General features: G+C 43.1%; 1 protein-coding gene and 1 long non-coding RNA gene across 3 annotated transcripts; one reads left to right on the plus strand and one right to left on the minus strand.

Annotated features, from left to right (window-relative positions):
* Positions 1-1452: 1452 nt before the first annotated feature.
* On the plus strand, positions 1453-18057 carry slc38a4 (solute carrier family 38 member 4). Its single transcript, XM_084039414.1, has 16 exons — positions 1453-1586; positions 4282-4493; positions 5113-5209; positions 5554-5669; positions 6870-6943; positions 7207-7299; positions 7381-7462; positions 7532-7614; positions 7712-7770; positions 8113-8376; positions 9209-9288; positions 9396-9496; positions 9974-10098; positions 14434-14578; positions 15433-15530; positions 15620-18057. The coding sequence occupies exons 2-16, from the start codon at positions 4369-4371 to the stop codon at positions 15722-15724; spliced, it is 1647 nt and encodes a 548-aa protein (XP_083895540.1). The 5' UTR covers positions 1453-1586; positions 4282-4368; the 3' UTR covers positions 15725-18057.
* On the minus strand, positions 17862-19715 carry LOC311032544. 2 transcript variants are annotated; one of them, XR_014599187.1, is made up of 3 exons: positions 18505-19715; positions 18385-18432; positions 17862-17976 (listed from the first exon to the last, which is right to left on the minus strand). It is a non-coding gene; the product is annotated as an uncharacterized lncRNA (long non-coding RNA). The 2 variants fall into 2 exon arrangements; XR_014599188.1 differs by lacking the exon at positions 17862-17976 and adding an exon at positions 18104-18144.
* Positions 19716-23255: the final 3540 nt, after the last annotated feature.

The raw sequence follows: 23255 nt of genomic DNA on the forward strand, positions 1-23255 counted from the left end.
AAACATATGATTTGATTTTAACTTTATTTCCCTTGAGTACAAAGTACAATATTTACATGACATACAAGAATAAGGCATACAAATAGAAAGACAGAAAATCATCCTCCAAGTTTGACGAAGCTAAGCTAATCATGCCCCTTCTTTACATTATCACGTTTAATTTACATAAAGCTCACATATCTGTGTGAAATGATCCAAATCTGAATATGAGATATATATAACAAACAAATATAAATATTTATAAACATAAAAACAGATTTAAAACGGTTATTAACACCAGTTTTTTTTAATGTGGTATGACCATTAGCTTATGGTGGCTGACTCAGGGTGAATTTCTTCTTCTTCTTCTTCTTCTACTAGAGTCGCAGTAGCTTTAAGCACTTGTTGGCAGACGGGCTGCCATCCAGGGAAAGTTACATAATCTTCTGAAGTGATACAAAAGTCTGATTCCACAGCTGAACGCCTCCCTGCTCCCTTGTTTCCTCGCTACTGATGCGTGAAAATAAGCTTTTTCTACAATAATCACGCCTCGATGTCTCGTAACAAACGCCTCGGCGCGGTTGTTTATGTCTTGATTCAAAGTTGTCTGTTGGCCGTCGAAGGATTTCTGTCTGTATTTGTAACGCTTTGATGGATTTAGACGATCGTTGCTGGTTTGTTCCCTCACGTGTGTGTGTGTGTGTGTGTGTGTGTGTGTGTGCACGTTCCTCCCCTTTGGACGTTCGAGATAAAACATCATCCCTGACACGGACATGACCTTGAGCATGGCGACATCCCCCAACCCTCTCCTCTGATTGGTCGAGCGGCGGCACAGCCTACCCTCCAAAAATCACTGGCAGTTGTCTGTTTGTGTGTGTGTGTGTGTGTGTGTGTGTGTGTGTGTGTGTGTGTGTGTGTGGTCAGCCAGCAGCTCGCTGTGACCTCGGCCTCTCTTCAAGTCCACGGGTCTGCAGGTTTGTCACCGGTTTGAAACCGGACGGTCACGTGGCGCGTCACATGACCACGTCTTGAAAAACGAGCACGCGGGTATTTAACAGCGTTGGTGCACGCCGGCGTCTTCAGTCCGATGGTGGCGAACGTCCCGGCGATGTTATGATGTCATTAACTCTTCTATAGATCTGCTCATGTGTGTTTGTGCATACTTGTCCAGCTATCGTTGTGGGGACCTAATTAAGTTTTCAGGAATGTGGGGACCTTCAAGTCCTGTTTGAGAGTTCAGACCTGGTTTTAAGGTTAGAATGAAGTTAGTTCTGGAGGTCAGGCATTTAAGAGGCTGTAACATGTTATACGTGTGTCCTCACAAAGATAGAAGCACAAGGTTGTGCATGTGTTTGTGTATTGGGGGGAGTTATGAGGGTTCTCAAAGAAGGAGGAGCCTGAGTGAACTATGCCCGTCCTTATTGGTGGACAAAGGCCCTCCTTCCTCCCTTTTAAAAAGCCTGTTTTCTCACCTGAGATACAAAAGACAAGCAGCAGCTCCTCGCCCCATTCACTGGAGTTTGCATTGTCTCGACTATAAACACATTTAAAATAAGAGAATCAAAAAGGAACCATCCGGGAAACATTTGAAGGAGCGTTTGATCTCAGTGAGTATGTCTGCTTTGCTTTGGGATTAAATCTGCATGAAATGAATGTTACCAACCAACTCTGCTTTATTAAAAAAACAGCATGCTTGTTGGAAATACTTCTCCAAGATGCTTTTTTGTTTGAGCAGAGAAGCTTTTTTGTTTGTTTGAGTGTATTTGAGGAACAGGCTGGCTGTTAGATTTGTTGTATTTGTTGGTGCAGGGCTGGAAGGATTTTTTTTCTCTCTCAGGTTGTGGCTGATGCAAGAGTTTGTTTGGATGATGGATGGATGTTTTTCAGAGGGAAGACTTGAGGTTTTTTATATTTTTGTTGGAAGAAGTGATGTCATGTTTCTTCTACATGTTCTTTTTATTTATCTATAACTGAGCAAAAGTTTGCAGATTGAGTGAAAATCAGAGTTTTGTTGCAGCTTTTAAACCACAAGTTTGTCTGTAAAGCAAATAAGACACTAATTTAATGTGTTGTTGACTTCTGGCCCTAAATGTCTGTTTTCAAAGCTGCTGTGTGATCACTAATGTGTGTGTTTTCCTGTTTGGCCACCGTGCATGTGCTTTCATGTTTGTTCTCTGCTTTAAAAATCAGTGACTGAAAAAACAAAGATATTACTCATCATATTCAGGACACGTTTACTGTGAAGTGAGACGAAGAAATGTGGCGAGTAATCGTGAAAAAGGGTGTAGAATCTTAGTTATGTGTGCTCCCCCCTCAACACACACACACACACACACCCGGTATTAAAGTTAACAGCTGTAAACACACGTCTGAAGGCATCCTGGGACACCCTGAGGACACGGTGGGATCAGAAGTGGTCAGCAAACCAAATGCTAATTGTGCATTTTATCTCCCGTCAGCGTTGTTTGTCTCCGTCGCCGTTTCATTAGCATTTTGTGGGTCTTCTATCTAGTATGTAATTCTTCTTCTCCAGCCAAACAGCCTTTCAGTGTTTTTCGTTTCCTTTCAGAAACAACAACAAAAATGAAAAAAACTTCAATACAAGGCGTTTTTCTGTTCATGGTCAAAAAGAAAATTTTTAATGGTTAAAAATACGATCACTAGAAAGCAGAAATGAAAAAAAAAGAAAAGCTTTTTTTACATTTTCTGTGACCAGATGTGGTCAGAAAGGGAAGAGCTCTGGTGAAGACGGTGCCAAAGGGACTAAATAGTAGACATGTAATATGTGTATGAATACGTACTACAGAGCCTGGGAGATATATATATATATATATATATATATATATATATATATGTCAATTTGTGGTTAATTTGTGCAGAAAGCCACCGTGCTGCAAAGAAAAACAAGCCTTTTTCTGGTCATCAAATTTTTTTATTCGACAAAATATACAATAAAATTCGATTTTTGACCATGAAAAGAAAAACACAATTGTTTTATATTTTGAAACAAATCAAGTTGCTTCTTTTTGTCGTTTTTTTAAATACACGTTTCTGGAATGTCCAAAACACAATGTGCATTTCACACACATTACGCTGACCTGTGGTCAGTTTTGGCTCCCCCAGACGTGATTGGTCGGGGGCCGAGCCTCCCGCGGCACGCTGCCAAAACGTGTGCTTCTGTAATGTTATGGTAGGATTTAAACCTCGGGAACGCGTGAGGCTAACCGAGTCGGACAGGTTAATCCTCCCGGCCGACGGGAAGTTGAAGAAGTGGAAAAAGCAAAGAGAGAGAGAGATTAGGTGTGCTGGCCTGTGTGATTCGGCTGTTAACGGTAATGTAGACGCTTAATCTCCGCCGGCTCAGCGGTGAGGAGGCCGATTTCCGAAAAAGAGCCAAACTTAAAGGAGCCGACCGTAAACAAGTCGGTATATTTAAAGATCTGCTGGGAACCACTTCCTTCAATTGTTATTCACAGGGTCACCCATAAAGATGGAATGTATACTTTTACTTTTGTTCTTTGCAGTCCGACTTCTTTTTTTTACAACCAGAGGAGTCACCCCCTGCTGGCTGTTAAAAGGAATGCAAGTTTAAGGCACCCCAGCATTGGTTTCACTTCTCAGACCAGCAGGTTGCTGCCTGGTTTAACCACTAAAGAACCAGATATTTGTACTTCACCGAAACTGCTGCCATAAATACTTTTTAAAGTGGATCATTTCACGACACTTTTCTTGTGTGACGCCTCCTTTCGGAGTGGATTCCATGTTTTTTTTACGAGGTTGTGTTCCCTCCAACCCAATCAAAGAACTCTCTGTGTCTGACGAACAGCACTGTAAATAATCACACAGCGTTTGTTCACCGCCTTACGTAACTCAATGAATGCTACAGATGGAAAATGTGTGCAGTTTTCTTCTTCGTCTTCTTAAATGGAGGTGGGAGAGGCTGAACAAGCAGCCTGTTGATGGCGGCCTCTTGAAGTCGTTGCATCCTGGACCTGGTTTTCTAGAATATGTTCACTGAACTCCTACATCAACACTAACGTGTTCCCAGAGAGATTCTTTTTATTATCCATCATTATAAAAGAGCCACAAATGAAAATAGGGAAACAGCAATAAAGGGCCGAATGCATCAAGGCTCTTCGAGGTAACGTGACCCTCAGCTCTGGGGAAATGAGATGGAGGGGTTTCACACTGAAGTGTTCCTAGTTCAAGGCCAGAAAGGCCAGACAACACTTGCATCTATGTTATCAGCTGAGTGGGCATTCCAGACTCTTTTCCTCTAACGGTTCCTGTTTTTCTTTCTAGGTTTATTATTTCTTCTCCCTAACGACGACTAGCAGAGGCCGAGGAAAAAAACCCTAAGGAATCTTTTTAAAACAATAAAACACCACCATGCCGGGAGCTGTGGACCGCATGGAGCTGAAGAAAGTGTCGACCGAGGGGGACGACGACAGCACCGACAGCCTGGACGACCGCTTCACGGAGCCCATCGACTCGGAGAAGGCCACCATCGACAGGTCGGCCGCTTCCTTCCATCATAATAACTTTATTTATACAGCACCTTTAAAAACAAGTGCTTTTGACAGCAGAGTATTAACATGGTCAGGTACACAAATACAACAAACACATTACGCAAGTCTGTAAAAGTGTGATGTTTAGTTGGTGTGAACCAGAAACACCGACATTGGGACTAATTTCATCACCGATAACATCGTTACTGCATCACATGCGACCGCAATCTCCCAGATTCCTGCTTTAACCAGATCTCCCAGTAACCTGCTTCATTATGTGCATTAAACACCATATATATCGCCAAATATAATAATAATAATATATAATAATATAATATAATATATAATAATAATAGATCAAATGAAATGAAACAAAACATAAATAAAAAACAACATATCTGTGTGTTTGATAAAGAAAGTAGGCATCTCTGTGATTAGAGTTTGTTTTCTTTGCACCTTTTTCCTGTCACATGACCAATAAACCTCCAATCATATCATTCAGCCCAGATTGGCTACAATGAGGTTTTAATTAAAAAGCCAATTAAACAACTAGATAATAAACGATTGGCACAAAGAAGACAGCTGATGATCTTTAATGTGCATTATTGTGTTTTTTATTTTTTAGTCAGTTCATGGACGACATTGACGACGGAGAAAGCCAGAAGTTCCTGTCAAACGGGTTGATGAAGAAGAAGAAGTATGAGGAATACCACGAAGAATATGTAAGTACTTCAACTCCGCTCCGCCACGCGGTGGAGCTCGTTAGTCGCCGTGGGAACAGAAGGTCGTTAAACGCCCGTTCAAACATAAGTGCTCTGCAGATAATCACATTACGTCAGAGCAGGAACCTTTCCGGCAATTATACCGGACAAAAAAAAGGCATTCTGGGAAATGTCCGCATTTTACGAGTTGAAGAGGGAAGTTGGAGAACTTTCTCGTCCAATCAATAAAAGTTGATAATGACAGGAAACGCAGTAAACAGCTGAGAACACGAGGGCGTTTTCCTTTCTTCAAAGTATTTATATTAAAGTCTACCTCTCTCTCTCTCTCTCTCTCTCTCTCTCAGCATCCCGGCCACACCTCCTTCGGCATGTCCGTCTTCAACCTGAGCAACGCCATCATGGGCAGCGGCATCCTGGGTCTGTCCTACGCCATGGCCAACACCGGCATCGTGCTCTTCACGTGAGGAAACATTCTTCAGATGTTTTAAAACTTTCCATATTCCCCATCGCTTTTTAATGAGCTCTTAAATTACACTTTGGGAAATTGTGGACACTTAAGAGAAATAATCTGCAGGCGTGGCCGACCAATCACACGCCGGTCCTCAAACTAGGTTTAATGACAGTAATTATCTCTCTACCTGTCACATGGAGGAGACGTCAGCGTGAGTACACGGCGTTCTGCCGAGCCGTGATCTGGTCGTAGTTCAACCGAACGCCGTGAGAACTCGACCGACCACGTGTTGATGATCCCAAACCGCCGTTTTACGTTTTGTTGTGATGACTCATTAGAGTCACGACGCCCTCGTGTTCGGGGAAAAAGTGTCTTTGTGTATTTGTACTTTACTTGAGTATTACTTTATTGTTCTGACAACTTTTTCATGTTAAAACAAGTATCTGTACTTTTCTACTCCTCACATTTTCAAAACAGGCTCGTTACTTTAGTTTTATTGCATATTTTTATTATAAATATGACTCAGATTCAGGTATTCTATCACAAAAACGGTGGAAATGTCCTTCATAGCCATACTTTCTACTTTCTACTTGACGTAGATTTCAGAGCCTGCACTGTTTCAATTTCCCTTGAGTCAGGAAGGTGAAGGTGAGTCTAAAACACAACTCCGCTCGCACCGCATCTTTCCCAGAATGAGGGAATAAATTATTTCCATAAAATGCTTCTTTATAAAAGAAAAACAGATATTTAACTGTACACTTAATCTATACAGCATAAAGACAGGGAGCACAGGAAGAAGGGAAATCATCTCCAGAAATTAGATAGATTCTGGCTCTAGCACCCAGATCCCTCCAACACATGCGTGGCTTTTTTCATACTCCCCCCTCTTATAAAATCACACCACCACCTGGAATATCGAGCAGCGCTGCCAAACATTTGAACTCCTCGGCTCCTCCGTCCGCTCGCTGCAGATGCATCATCAGCATTCACGGGTGTCTTCCAACATCCGACACCCCGCTGTCACCTTACACCCCCTGATGGCGCCCATGCACCCCCCTCTGTCCGTGAGCCATGCCCCTGCGTCGTGGTCACCTTCTCCTCCTCCTCCTTTTCCTCAATCTCAACATTTAAAGGGATCAAATGACCAAAGTCCACACAGGTTTCGTTTTGCACCGAACGCTGACATCTGCTTTTTCCGTCTCTGTGCAGAATCCTGCTCGTCGCCGTGGCGATCCTCTCCTTATACTCCGTACATCTGCTCCTCATGACGGCTAAAGAAGGAGGTTGGTATTTTCAAGTGGGCTTCAGATTCCCTTCCTGGGATCCAAACCGGGACTCACGAGATAAATCTTAACGAGCAGAAAACTAATTCTGCATTTCAGTGTTTTCTCCAAACTTTGCATACAGTTATGGATGGAAAGCTCTGCTTGAAAAACAATATTGGAAAAAACTGTATTTCTGTACTGATTCGCCCCCTTGTGGTCGTTAAAGTGCATTAGATTCAGAGGTCTCCGTGACTAAATCCACGTGTCTGTTGGATCTGCAGGATCCCTCATCTACGAGAAGCTGGGAGAGAGAGCGTTCGGTTGGCCGGGGAAAATGGCAGCATTCGGATCCATCATCATGCAGAATATCGGAGGTAGGCAGCCGACTAAATACTTCAATTTAATACTTTCTAAAAACCTGTGTAGATATCAAATATAAACGTGTTCTCCTGCAGCCATGTCCAGCTACCTCTTCATCGTGAAGTACGAGCTGCCCGAGGTGATCCGGGCCTTCCTGGGCTTGGATGAAATCACTGGGTGAGTGTGTGTGACATACATGCCATGTGTGTGTGTGTGTGTGTGTCTAACTCGGTGTCCTGTTTGCAGAGAGTGGTACCTGAACGGGAACTACCTGGTGGTGTTCGTCTCCATCGGGATCATCCTGCCTTTGTCCCTCCTGAAGAATCTGGGTGAAGACTTTTACCATTTAATTATTACTAAAAACATAATTAGAGAGGAAGGGAGTTAGAAAGTTCTCTGGTCTCACTCGTGTTGTCTCCTCTCTAGGCTACCTGGGCTACACCAGCGGCTTCTCCCTCTCCTGCATGGTCTTCTTCCTCGGCGTGGTGAGTTCACTTTTAATCAAATATGGAGGAACAGTAAAGTAGAGCTTTGATTTTTTTTGGACCTGAACCTGATTGGGTGTCGGCTCAAATTCCTCACCATGCCCTGAGGTCAGAAGAGGATTTGTGCCAATTTCCCATTTTCTTTTCATGCCCTTATAATGTGTGATATTTATATAATATTCAAAAGTTTAATTTTTGAAATCATGTCACGGAAATAACTCAAGTTGTCTTTAAGCTTTATTTATTTTTTACAGTGGAGATCCAGGTGTTTTAAAATCAGGCTCAGTGGTTCAGGCTTAGACTCTTTAGAGAGAAGGTCACATGACTTCCTGTCCCCCCCAGGTGATCTACAAGAAGACCCTGCTGCCGTGCCCCCTCCCGTTCTTCTACCACCACTCGTCCAACCTCAGCGCCAACGCCTCCGACATGTCGGGCTTGTACTCGCCGCAGAACATGTCGGCGCACATGGACTTCTCCCGTGCCGACGTGTCGCCTGCGGTGCTCGGCAGCCATGACGCCCACTCCTCCACCGGCGGCGTCCACGTGGAGCCTCACCCCGACGACGAGGAGATGTGCACGCCCAAATACTTTGTCTTCAACTCGCAGGTGAGGAGCTGCTGCTGCTGGCGGGTTGTGATCGTTGCATGTTTAAACAGGGTGTGGCTGTTTGGAGAAGGTGTGTCGCCCCCCCCCCCCACAGGTGAAGTGGTTCAGTCTGAATCAGGAACAGGACTTCTGTAAAGTTTCCACATTTCTATGGTTTAACTGTCAAATAAAGAGACACAATGTTTGTCCACGTGAACAATAACAGGAATGCAAGTTACGACACAAACCAGCAGCAGCCTGAATGCTGGACGGGATCCGCCCGACGTGTTTGGTCATGGCTGGGCTTTCTGGGCGTGTGTGTGTGTGTGTGTGTGTGTGTGTGTGTGTGTGTGGGTGTGTGTGTGTGTGGGCCAATGAATCATGAATCATAAATCATGAATATGCCATGTGGCTCACATGGGGTTTAGTTTTCTTTTTGTGTCGTTTGGAAGCTTTTAATCACAAGGTTGTCGGGGTTTGAGGAAGTGAGGTGCGTCGCCATGGCAACGCAGCCCCGTCCCATCTTCAGACATTTCCTTCATACTAAGTCATATTTCATTTTGTGACAGTCACGTAAAAAACATGCTGTCTGATCATTTATTCACTTAGTTATCATTAAATACTATTTTACTGATTAGTAGGTACGCAGATGTGTGTACTTATCTGTGTATTTGTGCATGTTTTATGTATTTATTAATGAGTATATATTTGGATGTCTAAAAGGAGGGAAAACAAAAGAGGAGTATTGGAGTAATGTTGTTTTTTTCCCTGCAATCAACAACAAGGAATAAAAACTAACTGTCAATGTATGTAATACTGTGAAAATAAATACATAAAACATGTTTGTCCCCAGACGGCGTACACGGTGCCCATCCTGGCCTTCGCCTTCGTCTGCCACCCCGAGGTGCTGCCCATCTACAGTGAGCTCAAAGAGTGAGTGAAAAAAAAGCACTTTAAAGGGTCCAGATCACCAAAATCAAACCTATTTTATCACCATACTATTAAAGTGATGTCTAACATTATGTGCTTCGTTTCCACAGTCGAACCCGTAAAAGGATGCAGAACGTCTCCAACCTGTCCATCCTGACGATGCTCATCATGTACATGCTGTCGGCGCTGTTCGGCTACCTCACGTTTTATGGTGAGAACAAACAAACTAACAGATATCTGGATGCTTCCGGTCTGAATAAGAGGGGAAATCCTTATACTGATACACTATTATAGATACTACATGCCAACAAACAGGCTTCTGTTCATGCAGGAGGAGAATTAATATAATATTCAGCTTCTTTATCTCACTCATCAGACAAAGATACAGAGAAGATACATGAATAGTTTGAGGAAGAGTGAGATCTGCTGGTTTGTTGGTGGATTAACTTCATTACAAAACATTTGGAGGTGCTATTTATAGAGTATTATGGAGTATTATGCAATGGTTTTACAAATTAGGCATGAGGTAAAATGAGTTTGACGCCTCTGATGTGGACACAAAGAAGAGAAACAATTCGGCTGGTTTTAATTGGAAGGGAACAAAGAAATCTCAAACTGAGGATCCTTTTATAACATTTCTGTTTGAACTTGAGTTTTGATGTTGCATTGATTTATTTATTTTTCTCAGACAACGTGGAGGCCGAGCTGCTCCACACCTTCACCAAGGTCTACAAGTTCGACACCATGCTGCTGCTGGTGCGTCTGGCCGTTCTCACCGCCGTCACGCTCACCGTCCCCATCGTGCTTTTCCCCGTGAGTACCAAACACCAAAACATGTTTCCTCGTTGTAAAAAAGATCTTTTCATCTCTCATTCAGTTCAGTGTTTTCTTTTTTCTTTTTAAGTTTTTCGGTTCACACTCCGAGGCCCCGAGGTCGTAAACGGCCACGCCCCTTTAAGTCACACCACACAGCAAAAAGCTTCTCGCTTTCCGTGTCCGGATTCCTCGAGTTCTCTCAAGCTGGGGGGGTCAAAGGTCGCTTATCGTCTCGGCCACATTCATTTACACATACGTGAGCGTGCTCCACTTCCCCTTTCAGCCCCATATATGGTCATGAGCTACTTTTAGCTTGGCCCTTGTCTGATATGGAGGAGGGGAGGAGGAGGGGGGGGGTGGTCATGCCCTGTTTTAGCTTCCATTCACACACGTATGTACACACAGAACCACACACAAACTGTTTTTATGTGAAGACAAACAGCTGCTAATCTGTGAATCACTCCTGTGAAGTGGCTGCAGGTGCAGACGTCGGCCAGCAGGGGGCAGAAACGCTGTTGATATCCAGTCACGGTGAAGCCAGACAGAGAATGATGCAGCACGTTGTGCCTCAGTTACTATGCAGAATATAACATTTACACACACACACACACACACACACACGTGTTCACACTTATCTACTGTACACACACACACACACACACACACACACACACACACACACACACACACACACACACTCACACACACACACACACACACACACTCACACACACACACACACACACACACACATTCAGGCTTCGTCACATTTTGTTCCTTTTTAGCTATTTAGTTGATGCTGCATTCTCACACTGGATATTCCCCTTCTCCCACACACACACACACAGACACACACACACACACACACACACACACACACACACACACACACACACCTCCCCCGCAGCAGACGCTGAGGTTTTTTTTCGGATGGGGGAAAGTGAAAGAGAGGATCCCCCTCTCGCTGCAGTGGAAGTTTACAGCCTCAGAGTGGACAGTGGAAAAACCCCTCGCCCTGCCCGCTACCTTGTGGGAGATAAGGAGGCGGAGCCAGTGAGCTGAGGGGGTGGGGGGGGGGGGGGGGGCAGAAACACAAACCACAGCAGAGCGTTGTTGTTGATGAGAGAAACCTGCAGCTGGATCCTCATCACAGTCAGAACAGTGCAGCGACTGTCTGACGGCCGTGGAAGAAAACCAGATTGTTAGGAGGAGGAATGGTGCAAAATGTGTCGCTATAACGCTGCAGCGCCATCTACGCATGGGAAAAGATATAATTGTACAAGATTTCATGCGTCGCATTTATCATTTTCATTAGTTAGAACACCTCTGAAGATACAACACTCATCAAAACTAATATTTGAGCCGTCCTGATCTAAGGAAAGCAATTTTCTTTACGATTACTGGAGAAAAGTTTGATTCCCATGAATGCATTTCAGAGAGCGATGCAGAGGGAGGGAGCATTTGATAAGGAGGGAGAAACACAAGGCTGGATGAGATGCTGCAGAGCAGCTGTGGTGAATTCTATCTCAGTGAAAAGAGAAAGTGAGATCTGCAGCCGAGGGTTCAGGGTTCACATCCCGCTGCAGAGCTGCGTGCTTTAAATCAGCTATGAAGCTTTTCATGGTTAAACTGGTTTAACACCTTTTTTTTTTGTTGCAAAGCAGGAAAAAAGTTGCATAAAATGAAACCGTCACTCGTTCTTGCAGATTTCGTTCAAAAAGAGACGAACCGAACTCGGATTGCGTTCGAGTTGTCGGATCAAAAGAAAGTTTCCGTTTGACATTTGAGAAGCTTGGCCGTTCGTCCTCCTGACCTTCATTTTAGGGAGGCGACCTTCAGGCGAGAGAGAGATTAACGTTTGTCTGACCGTCCTCGGCTCCGGTGGGGAAGGAGGAGTGAATGTAAGTCTGTGTGTGTGTGTGTGTGTGTGTGTGTGTGTGCAGGCACGTGAGGGATGGATGCTAACACAGGCCAGATCACACAGGGCTTTGCCATGATCCAGTACATAATGAAAGGGCTTTATGTGGAGTCAAACATGCCCCAGTTCTCAGGCTCCCAGCTGGAGACACAAACCACGGGAGACGGCTGCTGATTAACGCCGCCGCCTTCACGACTGACCGTCACGTAGTAAAACCGTCTCTTAATGAAGAGCCTTTTTGGGTTTTTGGAGTATCTCGTCTGTGAAGCCTCATGTGTTAACAGTTAGGTGCTCTTTACTTACAAAGTGCTAGATTTGATTTCAATAATGCAGAAATGACATCAGCATTTCAAACACTGGTTAATTAGAGAGGAATATATAACTTGCTTGCACTGAAATCTGTCTCTTCGATACTGTTAAGATTTAATTTGTGAAATCAGACGTCATCGTAAGAACTTTAACTGTGTTAAACTCTTTAACTTCATAAAGGGTTTATTCATGTTTATTAAACATTAACTTGTGTTTTACATATTAATAAGGGCTCTTAAAAATGTCAGTATTTTAGCTCTGAACATATTTGGCGTTGCCAGTTTTGGGAATCCTATTTTTACTGTTGTTTACTTGAGTTTCTCAACTTCTGCAGTTATAAATGGTGATAAATAGTTATATTGATTCATTTTGGTCCTCTTCTCCTTTTCAATGCAGTGGTTAAAGACCTGGCAACCCAAACGCTGTTTATTAATGTGCAGAGGTTAGTTTTTGAGAAAAGTGGCTCAGTCTGTGTTTGCGTTCCACCGTCCTGGTCCTGGTCCTGGTCCTGGTCCTGGTTTTAGGCCGTGAGTGGAAGTGAAACGCTGCAGAGTCGCCACTAGAGAGCTCACGTCTGTATTCTCTCCGTCACGCTTGGAGGTCGGATTGTGTTTTGGTTGCAGCTTGTTTTTTTTATGTTGACCTGTTCGTCTCTTCGGCGTAACATCTGGCTCCTCATATTGATCGTGTTACTTCTGCTGCTGCACGTAGTTTCACTTTCAGTTCCTCCCCAACATCTGTTGTGTGCCGGCTGAATGTACGTTCACTTTATTTGCACAAATATTGACTTAAAAAAGGAGAAATCACTATGCATTGTTTGAGTAAAGAGGCTGAAGTGGTTTGTTTTTATCTTCTTCTGCAGAACTTTCAGATCTAAGTCCCGGGTTTGCTGCAAACTGGCTGAACCCGGTTGTGGCCGGGTGAATCTGGCTGCCCACAACTGTGTGTGTGTGTGTGTGTGTGTGTGTGTGTGTGTGTGTGTGTGTGTGTGTGTGTGTGTGTAGGTAAAGAGTAAGTTAAAAAAAAAGTGCAAATATCACAGGGTGAACTCCAAAGGCTTTGCGCCAGGTAACAGTCGGGTGCTGAATAGTTTGGAGCCTCGGAGAGAAATGCCGCGTTGAGGCTCTAGTTTTCCGAGCTCGGCTTCATTATATAACAGCTGGTGGAGGGGGGGGGGGATATTATCAATATCTCCCACAAGAAATGAGTTTTGGTTTTCTGAGTGTGGACAGCGAAGGACGAGGGTCGCTCGGTTCAACCCGACAGTGTAGAAAATCCAGTTGATGTGACCCCCCCCCCCCCTCTGCCATGCTAACTGCATATAAATCCTGTGCTTAAGTCAGACTTGAAAGGATACAAAGGAGGCATGTGGTGTGGGGGGGGGGGGGAATGCACATGCTCCGTGCTTTTCAGGTAAACTAACTACAGAAGTTCCCTGAAGCTCCCATTTGAGTCTCGTATTTCATTCTCCTCTGCCAGAGCTTTAATTAAACCTGTTGTCATGGCAACTCGTGGCTGTCTTCTGCCTTAAATGTAGGGCTCGTGAGTAAACGAGAGGAAGGGAGACAGACTGGCAGGCGGAGAGAGAAAGAAAAAAGTCAACTGCAAGTGACAAAAGAAGTGTGAAGACACGCCCCCCCTCCGTAGCCCCGCCCCCTGCAAGCACTCCTGGCTGATGCAATCCCACGCCGCCATTACACTGCAGGAGATAATCCCCCCTCGCCTTTTGGAATGGGAGCCGTAAGCCCCGCCCCCACAGGAACCTCCCCCCCCCCCCTCCTCCCCACGAAGCTGCCTCAGGTTTCACCTGATACCCTCGACCTTTCACCCACTGGAGGCTTGAGGAGGCCTCCTGCAGCTCAGCAGCACCGGGGCGTCTTAGCTGGGATCTCACACACACACACACACACACACACACACACACACACACACACACACACACACACACTGCCCTCGTAGCACTTGACACACTTCAGTCAGCGGCCAAGTTCGGGGATCGGCCTGGGGCCTCGGCCAGCAGACGTGCAGACCGCTGTTGTTTTGTTGGATGAACCCGATTTGTGAGACTTTAATAAATTCGTGTACTTTGTGTTTGTTTTTTCCAGATCCGCTCCTCCATCAACACGCTGCTGTTCAGTGGGCGAGAGTTCAGCTGGCTTCGTCACATGCTGATCGCCGCTGCCATCCTGGCCTTCAACAACATGCTGGTCATCTTCGTGCCCACCATCAGGGACATCTTCGGCTTCATCGGTGAGGAAGTCATCGTGTGGTTTTACTTTAAATGAAGATTTAAACATAGGATCCCCCCGGTCGGCACCTCGGGGTCAGGGGTCGTTTTATTAAGTAAAGACGTTGGAAGTACAGAAGCTTAAGAGTGTCGCGTGAGCCGTCTGTGACCGCCGACTCTGAACACTCAGGTTCTTGTTGCCGACACAAAGAAGCATGTTTCTGACATTAAGCTGTAGCGTTCTTGGAAAAACTCTATTTTAAAGCTAAAAAATGGCATTCTTCAAATTCCCGTAAATCAAAGATGTCTGTTCCTCTTCCTACAAACACTAAAGAGAAACCATTGGTGAAAATGAAAGTCAAAACATGAAATGTTTCCCCAATTTCTTTTGTTTATGAAGCCTTATAAAAGGAGTAAATGTCTTTGGAATTGCAAAATGTAGCTTTACAAAAGGAACGATTTGGAAAACTTTCAGATAAACCAAATAAAAATCAAACTTTTATTTGTAAAGCATTTCGTGCAAAATATTGCAATACAAGGTGGAGGAAATAAAAGATGGGATATGATACTAAATAACCAAAACATAACATGCATAATACACATGTAAGTACATTCCATACATACATGCATATAATAAAATATAAATAAATGCATCAAAACATATATATATATATATATATATATATATATATATATATATATATATATATATATATATAAAGTAAGTATTGAGGTTTCTTTTAATAAAATCCTGTAATTTCCACAAGAGGTTGATTATTTATTTATAATTTATGATTTTCCATTTCAAATAAAGCCTGCATATAAAAATATCTAATATTTGGAATAGCAACTGAAAGTCCAAATGTCGTTCTTGCAGGTTCCTCTGCAGCCACGATGCTCATCTTCATCCTTCCCGCTGCCTTTTACATCCGCCTGGTGAAGTCGGTGCCGTTTCGCTCCCCGCAGAAGATCGGAGTAAGTAACACGCCGTCTTTCTCACCGTATGATTCCCCCAGATATCATATCATATCATCACACCCCTCCTCTTGTCTTCCTCTCTTCAGGCGACCGTCTTCCTAGTGGTGGGAATCATCTTCATGATCGTCAGCTTGTCACTCATCGTCCTCGACTGGGTCCACAACCCCCCCGGCTCCAGCGGGGGTCACTAAGTTCCCCCTGCCTTCCTCCTCAGATTCACGTTTTAACCCCCCCACCTCGCCTGGTCCAACATCTGGGATTCATCAGCAGTTCCCTTCATCCAATCAGAAATCATAATGACATAACGCCCCCCCCCCCCCCCACCCTTTAGAGAATATCACTGGAGGGAGACTTCTTTTTTTTTTTTTTTTGCTGTAAAGTTCTGGATGTTTTAACTCACCATAAAACGAGAGAATCAAATCCTGGGAGAGAGAGACGGAAACAGACTCTGGTTTCACCAAGACATCACCGTCGTCTTCATTTCCACCCAAAACGAAGAGACGGGAACCAACAGACACTGTACAGCCCCTCACCTGGAGCAGATCTGGGATCTGTGGATCTGCAGGGCTGGAAGAAAGGGACCCTCAGTCCTCTGTGCACTTGAAGGAGACATTTGGAGGTGGATGGTGTTGTCCTCCATGAAACATGGAGCACTTCTTTAGCATGACATTTCACTTTGTGTTTAGTAGCTAACACACGCTAACACACACACACAGAAGTCAATCAACGATTTAATTCAGCTTTTATTCTGGAAAGGTTTGCTTTGTTTCGCTACCGCATTCTTTCGCCAAAGTCTACGTGCACGTGCACATCAAGTCGTGCACGCTCAGTATTACTGTCGCAGAAAGATCTGATCATGCAAAGCTATCAATGGGCATAATTAAGAAGAAGAGTTGCTTCATACGGCTCTCATTCAAGTAATTGGCAAAAAAAATTAAACGTGAGAAAAATGTTTTTAAAAATGCAGTTTAAATAAAAAAAATGCATTTGGACAATTCAGAGGTGAATTAAATTCCACCAAAAAGAGCCAAATGTGAACTATTTTAAACTCGTGCCATAAAACCCACGTCGCTGTTGGAAAGTAAAAACACTCTCCAAAATGTAACGTCGTTTTTTTTTTAAGTGATTGCGTGGTTTTTTTTTCAGCTTAAAAGTATAGCCGCTTTTTCACGTTCTTGAGCTAGATGAAGAGATTGATTAAGTGATGATCAATACCGCAAATATCACGAGCTAGCATACATTTTTATACATGCAGAGGATGTGACCCATTTTTAAAAAACATCTGTAAACCAACCAAGACCGTAAACAAAGCTAACGAAAATGTTTTCACTTTCTGCCTTTAAAGTTAACACCATAACGTTCGGATGTCACATGATCAATAATCAGATCAAATTCAGGATTATTCTTCTTAAATCGTGCCTTTTGGATCTTTCTGAAATTGGCTTCTTATCGCGGTGCCTTTTGGTAGAATCGTTCACAACAACACCGAAACCTCATTTCACTTCGTCTCCGAAGCAGTTTTTTTTTTTTTTTTTCACCGACACATCCAGCCAAAGTGGACAACACATATTATAGATCCTTTTGCGGATCTAAGTACAAGAAACAAAATTGATATTTCAAATGAAATAGTGTATTATTTGCATGTTTTTGGATTACAAACATGGTCTTTTTGGACAATTGTATATGCTCTGTAAATAGTCTTTATTTTATGGTACACTGACACTCATTGTCTATGAGTAGGGTTTGTTGGGGGATTCTGCCACACAAGTCTTCTGCAATACAGTGTTTGTTTTAGTATATAAATATATATAACGTGCATTAGATATTTTTTCTCTTGCTGTATGACAGTAGTTTTTTTTTTTTGAAGCTTGTATATTTGTAGAAAATCTGGTCTCTATATATCCATTTTCTTGTTTTTAATGTTAACATGTCAGTTTGGGTTGATCGCCTACGTCATACCGCGGTTTCCCCGGAAGTCTCAGAAACACGACGATATATTTGTGTTCGGCTCCAAACACTGGGTTGAGATTACAGCCGCGCGTGAGCAGTATTCTGTTAAATGTTTCGAAAACCCGTAAACAGCCACAAATTATTCACATTATTTTTTTCGCGAACACACTAGTGGAAGGTTCTTACAAGAGCTTGTAGCTCTTCTGCTATTTATCGTATGGCATAGCATGTATGCTGACATGTAGCCACATACCTATGCTAATGTATCGCTGTATACTTATAGCAACATGTAGTTGTATACCTATGCTAACGTGTAGTTGTATACCTATGCTAACGTATAGCTGTATACCTATACCAACATGTAGTTGACTACCTATGCTAACGTGTAGTTATATACCTATGCTAACGCATAGCTGTATACCTATACCAACATGTAGTTGTATACCTATGCTAACGTGTAGTTGTATACCTATGCTAACGTATAGCTGTATACCTATACCAACGTGTAGCTGTATAACTATACCATCATGTAGTTGTATACCTATACCAACGTGTAGCTGTATAACTATACCAACATGTAGTTGTATACCTATACCAACGTATAGCTGTATACCTATACCAACATGTAGTTGTATACCTATGCTAATGTATAGCTGTATACCTACACCAATGTGTAGCTGTATAACTATACCAACATGTAGTTGTATACCTATACCAACGTGTAGCTGTATAACTATACCAACATGTAGTTGTATACCTATGCTAACGTTTAGCTGTATACCTATACCAACGTGTAGCTGTATAACTATACCAACATGTAGTTGTATACCTATGCTAACGTTTAGCTGTATACCTATACCAACGTGTAGCTGTATACCTATACCAACATGTAGTTGTATACCTATGCTAACGTTTAGCTGTATACCTATACCAACATGTAGTTGTATACCTATGCTAATGTATAGCTGTATACCTATACCAACGTGTAGCTGTATAACTATACCAACATGTAGTTGTATACCTATGCTAACGTGTAGTTATATACCTATTCTTACGTATGCTGTATACCTTTGTCAACATGTAGTTGTATACCTATGCTAACGTTTAGCTGTATACCTATACCAACGTGTAGCTGTATACCTATACCAACGTGTAGTTGTATACCTATGCTAACGTGTAGTTATATACCTATTCTAACGTATGCTGTATACCTTTGTCAACATGTAGTTGTATACCTATGCTAACGTGTAGTTATATACCTATGCTAACGTATGCTGTATACCTTTGTCAACATGTAGCTGTGCACCTATGCTGTCGTTTAGTTGTACACTTATGCTAACGTGTAGCTGTACACCAATGCTAACCCATAGCTAGCTACCTCTTCCGCAGGATAACTAAATGCACAAGAACCTTCCGTGTTGCCGTTCTGAAGCTGTACCTGGACAATCACACAGTATTTCGTACCTTATTGTGGACTGATGATGTTTGAAAAAACACGTACTCAGAATTTCCCACTTTTTGGCGAGGTTTTTATATCCATGACGTTACTTGAACTGAACCTTTTCCACGGCCTGAAGGCAGTGAGCGTTCGTGATACAAGGGTCCACGCTATGAATGTTCACTAATGGATTGTTCCCGGTTTGAAAATCTGGCTCACCTGCTCTTTTTTTGTAATTTCTTCATGAATGTGTAGCTGTAACTTCATTTAGCCTCACTGCCGTCAGTGTCTTTACTCTACTCGTTGGTAGTCGGCTCTTCCTCAGGTTGGGTTTCGTCTTTTTTATTATAAAAAAGGATGAGAGGCGGCAGGTTTTTAACTGAATGCTCCCAACACCACACCTCCCACCCACCTTTTAGTATCTCAGGTATTCGGTCTGGATGAATATTTCTTCTCACTTTTGGACAAATCTTTTCACGTCTTTTGCATGATATTGAGCCAAGCTGTACAATAGCGTCGTATATTGTGCCGGCCCTAGATGAGAAGTCGTGATTCGGTCAGACTAGGTCCCCGGCTCCCTTTTGACAGCGTTGAGATAAAAAGGCGCTGTACAGAAACCACCTTGAAGCTAGTTTTCTCTACGGACCTGTGGATCCGCCAAGAAGGACCGGCTGTTCAGCGTCTGCTTCCTGTGGATCAGGCCGAACATTCAGAATATGTAATTTTAACCCAAACAAAAGGGTGTTTTTTGTATCAGTGATGCTGTATCATTATGATGAACAATAAAAATGTGAAATGTGTTTTTGTATTATTCATATTTTTTTGGGACAGGTTGCACCGTCAATGCACTGATGGTATTTCTGTCCTATTATATAACTCTTATTTTCAATGCAGGTATGATTTGAATATTCCAACACTTTTTGAGGACTTACATAATATGCCTCCGTCCAAACTGGCCTCTCGGGATGTAACATCCGAAAGACATATTTCTGGCATAATGATCAGATGATATTTCGGTCTCTAGAAATATAATAGATTACCGTGTTCCTGTCTAGGTAGCGTCTGCTGCCGACTTGTGACACCAGCATGTAATGTTCCCAGACTATCAAAATAAGAGGAGGGGGGAATGAGTGAGTGTTTCTTTCTTGACACATAATACAAACTCAAGCTGCTCGACATATATGGAGGCCCAAGAGAGACATGAAATAATTCATAAATCAATTGAAAAACAGGTTCTAGCTATTGGCACTTAAACTACTACAAAATAACCTTTTATTTCGTACACATTTCAGGCAATAATTAACACAATTGATATTGGAATATTTTGACCAATATTTTTATTTTTACTACAACTCTTCTTTCTTTGGATTTGGCTTCCAGAGTTGTTGTTTCCATTGTTAAGCACATTAGTACGTCATTTCTTCATGTATCTGTGAAGACAAACTTCTCTTCCTCTTGAAGAGTTGTGTAAATGACGAGCAAAGGTTCACCTTCCATTGTTGTTTTGGTGCGTATGTACAATGCTTATTTAGTACTTCACACTAAGCACTTTGAATTGCCCTGTTGTTGAAAGGCCTTGCCTTGCCTCGCCTTGCGTTGCCTACCATCGATGCCGATGTAGGCCTCTCTGGTTCCACAAAGCTGGGTTGTCTCTGCAAAGTTCTTTATAAAGGGTGTGATGGCGGCCCATCGAGGGCTCTCCTTTCCGTGATCACAGAGGAATCTCTGTGTAAAAATGCCTTTGAAAAGCTTTATCGTAGGCAACCAGACTCACTTTAGGTTTCTGAAGACGGATCTTGTCTCTTCATCCGAGAGGCTTCTTCAGTTTCAGCTGACTATTGGGGGGAGTTCAGGTCTGGTGACCCGTCCAACACCCGTTCACACCCATGTGAACAGTTCACTTGATGACCCAGGACCCACTCCCCCCCTAAAGTACTAATGACTCAAGTTTCACGTGAGGGCCGGGTAGGTCCAGTCACATGTCTCTCAGAGTATTAATGACCCTACGAGAGGTTAAATACCTGTTAGACCTGAACAAGACTCTCAGATGAGAGAGGAAACATAAACTAAGTCCAGTTGAAGATAAAGCTTTCAAAGATTTCTTTATGTAGACTTTGTGTTTTTAAAACACAAAGTCTACATTCATAGATAACGTTTTTGAATGACTGCAAATGACTGGGTTTGTTGTTTTTTTGCAGTTGAAAGAAAATGTGACGGTTGAGCACCTCACATATACAAACTTTTTTTTTTAAATTCCTGTTTATGAATGAAAGTCACGTTTGCAAACGGCCGCGGTCATCGAGGTCAACGACCTTTAAGCCGAGACCTTCGGAGGGCCTCATCCGGGTCTCGTGTTCTGGACGACCAGCAACCCGAGTTTTCATTAAGACAGAGAAAGCATGTTGCGTAACACCAAGGTTACGTAGCCGGCCTGCAGGTGGGAGTGTTATTGATGTGAGCGAGAGAGAGGGAGGATGCGGCGTCACCAGATTAGGATTCAGGTCACTTTCAACCACACAGCTTTTGTTGTGACGTTACACAACAGCTCCGACCTCTGGATGATAACCTGCCGTATCCTCTCTTCACCTCTGTGTGTCGGCAGCAGCCCGGACATCCGACGTTAAATTAAATGCTTCCCAGGAAATCTCCATCCGTGTGTCATGGGACGCTGCATTAATAGCACCACAATTCTGCATATCATTTTGCATTTAAAGGTAATTTAATGCCACATTGTTACGATAAAGCTATAAATCCAGTTGCCACATCAAAGCATTGAAAGATTGAAGGATCCTGTCTCAACCCAACAGTCACATGACATGACGTCACATGCAAAAGTCAGTCAAGACTACACGGCGTATACAAATTTTGTTTTTGCAAGCTAAATGACTTCCACATTGTTGTGTCACTCATACGCCAGCTAGTGAGATCGGACTGGAAGTCCACTGTGTTCTTAGTGTCTGATTTCCCCTTTTTGCAGCCGCAGATGGGAATGTTTTGATGCCTGATTGTTTGATTAACTCTCAAAACTTTAATCTGCCCACATGAACGCGTGAAAGCAAACAGAGCGTCCAACCCACATGGTACACAAACCAGACGCCTAATCTGCATGGTTGTGAACGCAGCTACTTCAAAGTAATTCAATCATTTGATGAATAAAGACTCATCCCTTGAAAACGACCCACCTGCACTCCTGCACTCTTCTTCTTCTTGTGTTGTGTCTTGTTCTTGTTTTTAATATTTCATGAGTCCTATTTTCTTCCTCTCTACCTCTGCACCACTCTCCCACCTTTCTCCCCAACCTCCCCCTTCCCTCCCCCCTCTCTATCTTCCTTTAATGAGGATTAGTTGTACCGTTCTGTGCAGTGGGGTAAATTCCAGGAATACAGTCACCGTTAATAACTTACTATCTGTGTGGGAAAAAAGCCTCAGCAGCAGCAGAGATTTGGAGCTAAAACCAGCCATCCGGCGGTCACATAGTATGAAATATTGTTCTTCCTCGAGAGGCTCACCAAATGGGCAAAAGAACCACACAGCCTTGGTAGGAATCTGGTAATTACGGGAGAAATAATTGAGATACAGCCAAGCCACCAACGTCTAAATATTGGACAAACTACCATCCAAAAATAAATATTTGCACCCGGAACAACGATGAAAGCAAAGTGCCAAACTCAATCATAACAATAAAAGGTGATGAAGGATGTCTTAGGTGCATGCCAGCATCCGCCATTGTTAAATAACAAGAGGTGAAGCCCTGATATGCTGGTTATATAACAAAGATTCAATTTCCATATCAGCTGAGTGGAGATCGGACTGGTCTTTGATTCAACATGAATCTGCTGCATCCATCACAGGGTCACATGTAACACACACACACACACACACACACACACACACACACACACACACACACACACACACACACACACACACACACACTGAGGCACACCAAAACACGACCACACACACACACCCATTCAATGAACACACACTGTCATTACACTAAACACTGGTTACAACGTGCCAATAAGCACAGGGTGTGTGTGGTGTTCTGATCATGTGACTTACAAGATCCTGTCAGCCTTCAGTGCAAACACACACACACACACACACACACACACACACACACACACACACACACACAGGGCAGTTCTCCACAGGCCCAGAGGAGGGAGAATGTAAACAATGGAGAGGAAAAAACCCACAAACGTGACAGTAATGACCAATAACTGACATAAACCATTCAAAATGTTTTAAATGGATATTACATCGTTGTAAACCTTCCGATCTGTGGAAACATTTTGTTTATTATTCCTATAAGCTGCAGAAAGTTTATA

The sequence above is a fragment of the Eutrigla gurnardus genome, assembly GCF_963514095.1.
Source record: "Eutrigla gurnardus genome assembly, chromosome: 21".
Taxonomy (NCBI): domain Eukaryota; kingdom Metazoa; phylum Chordata; class Actinopteri; order Perciformes; family Triglidae; genus Eutrigla; species Eutrigla gurnardus.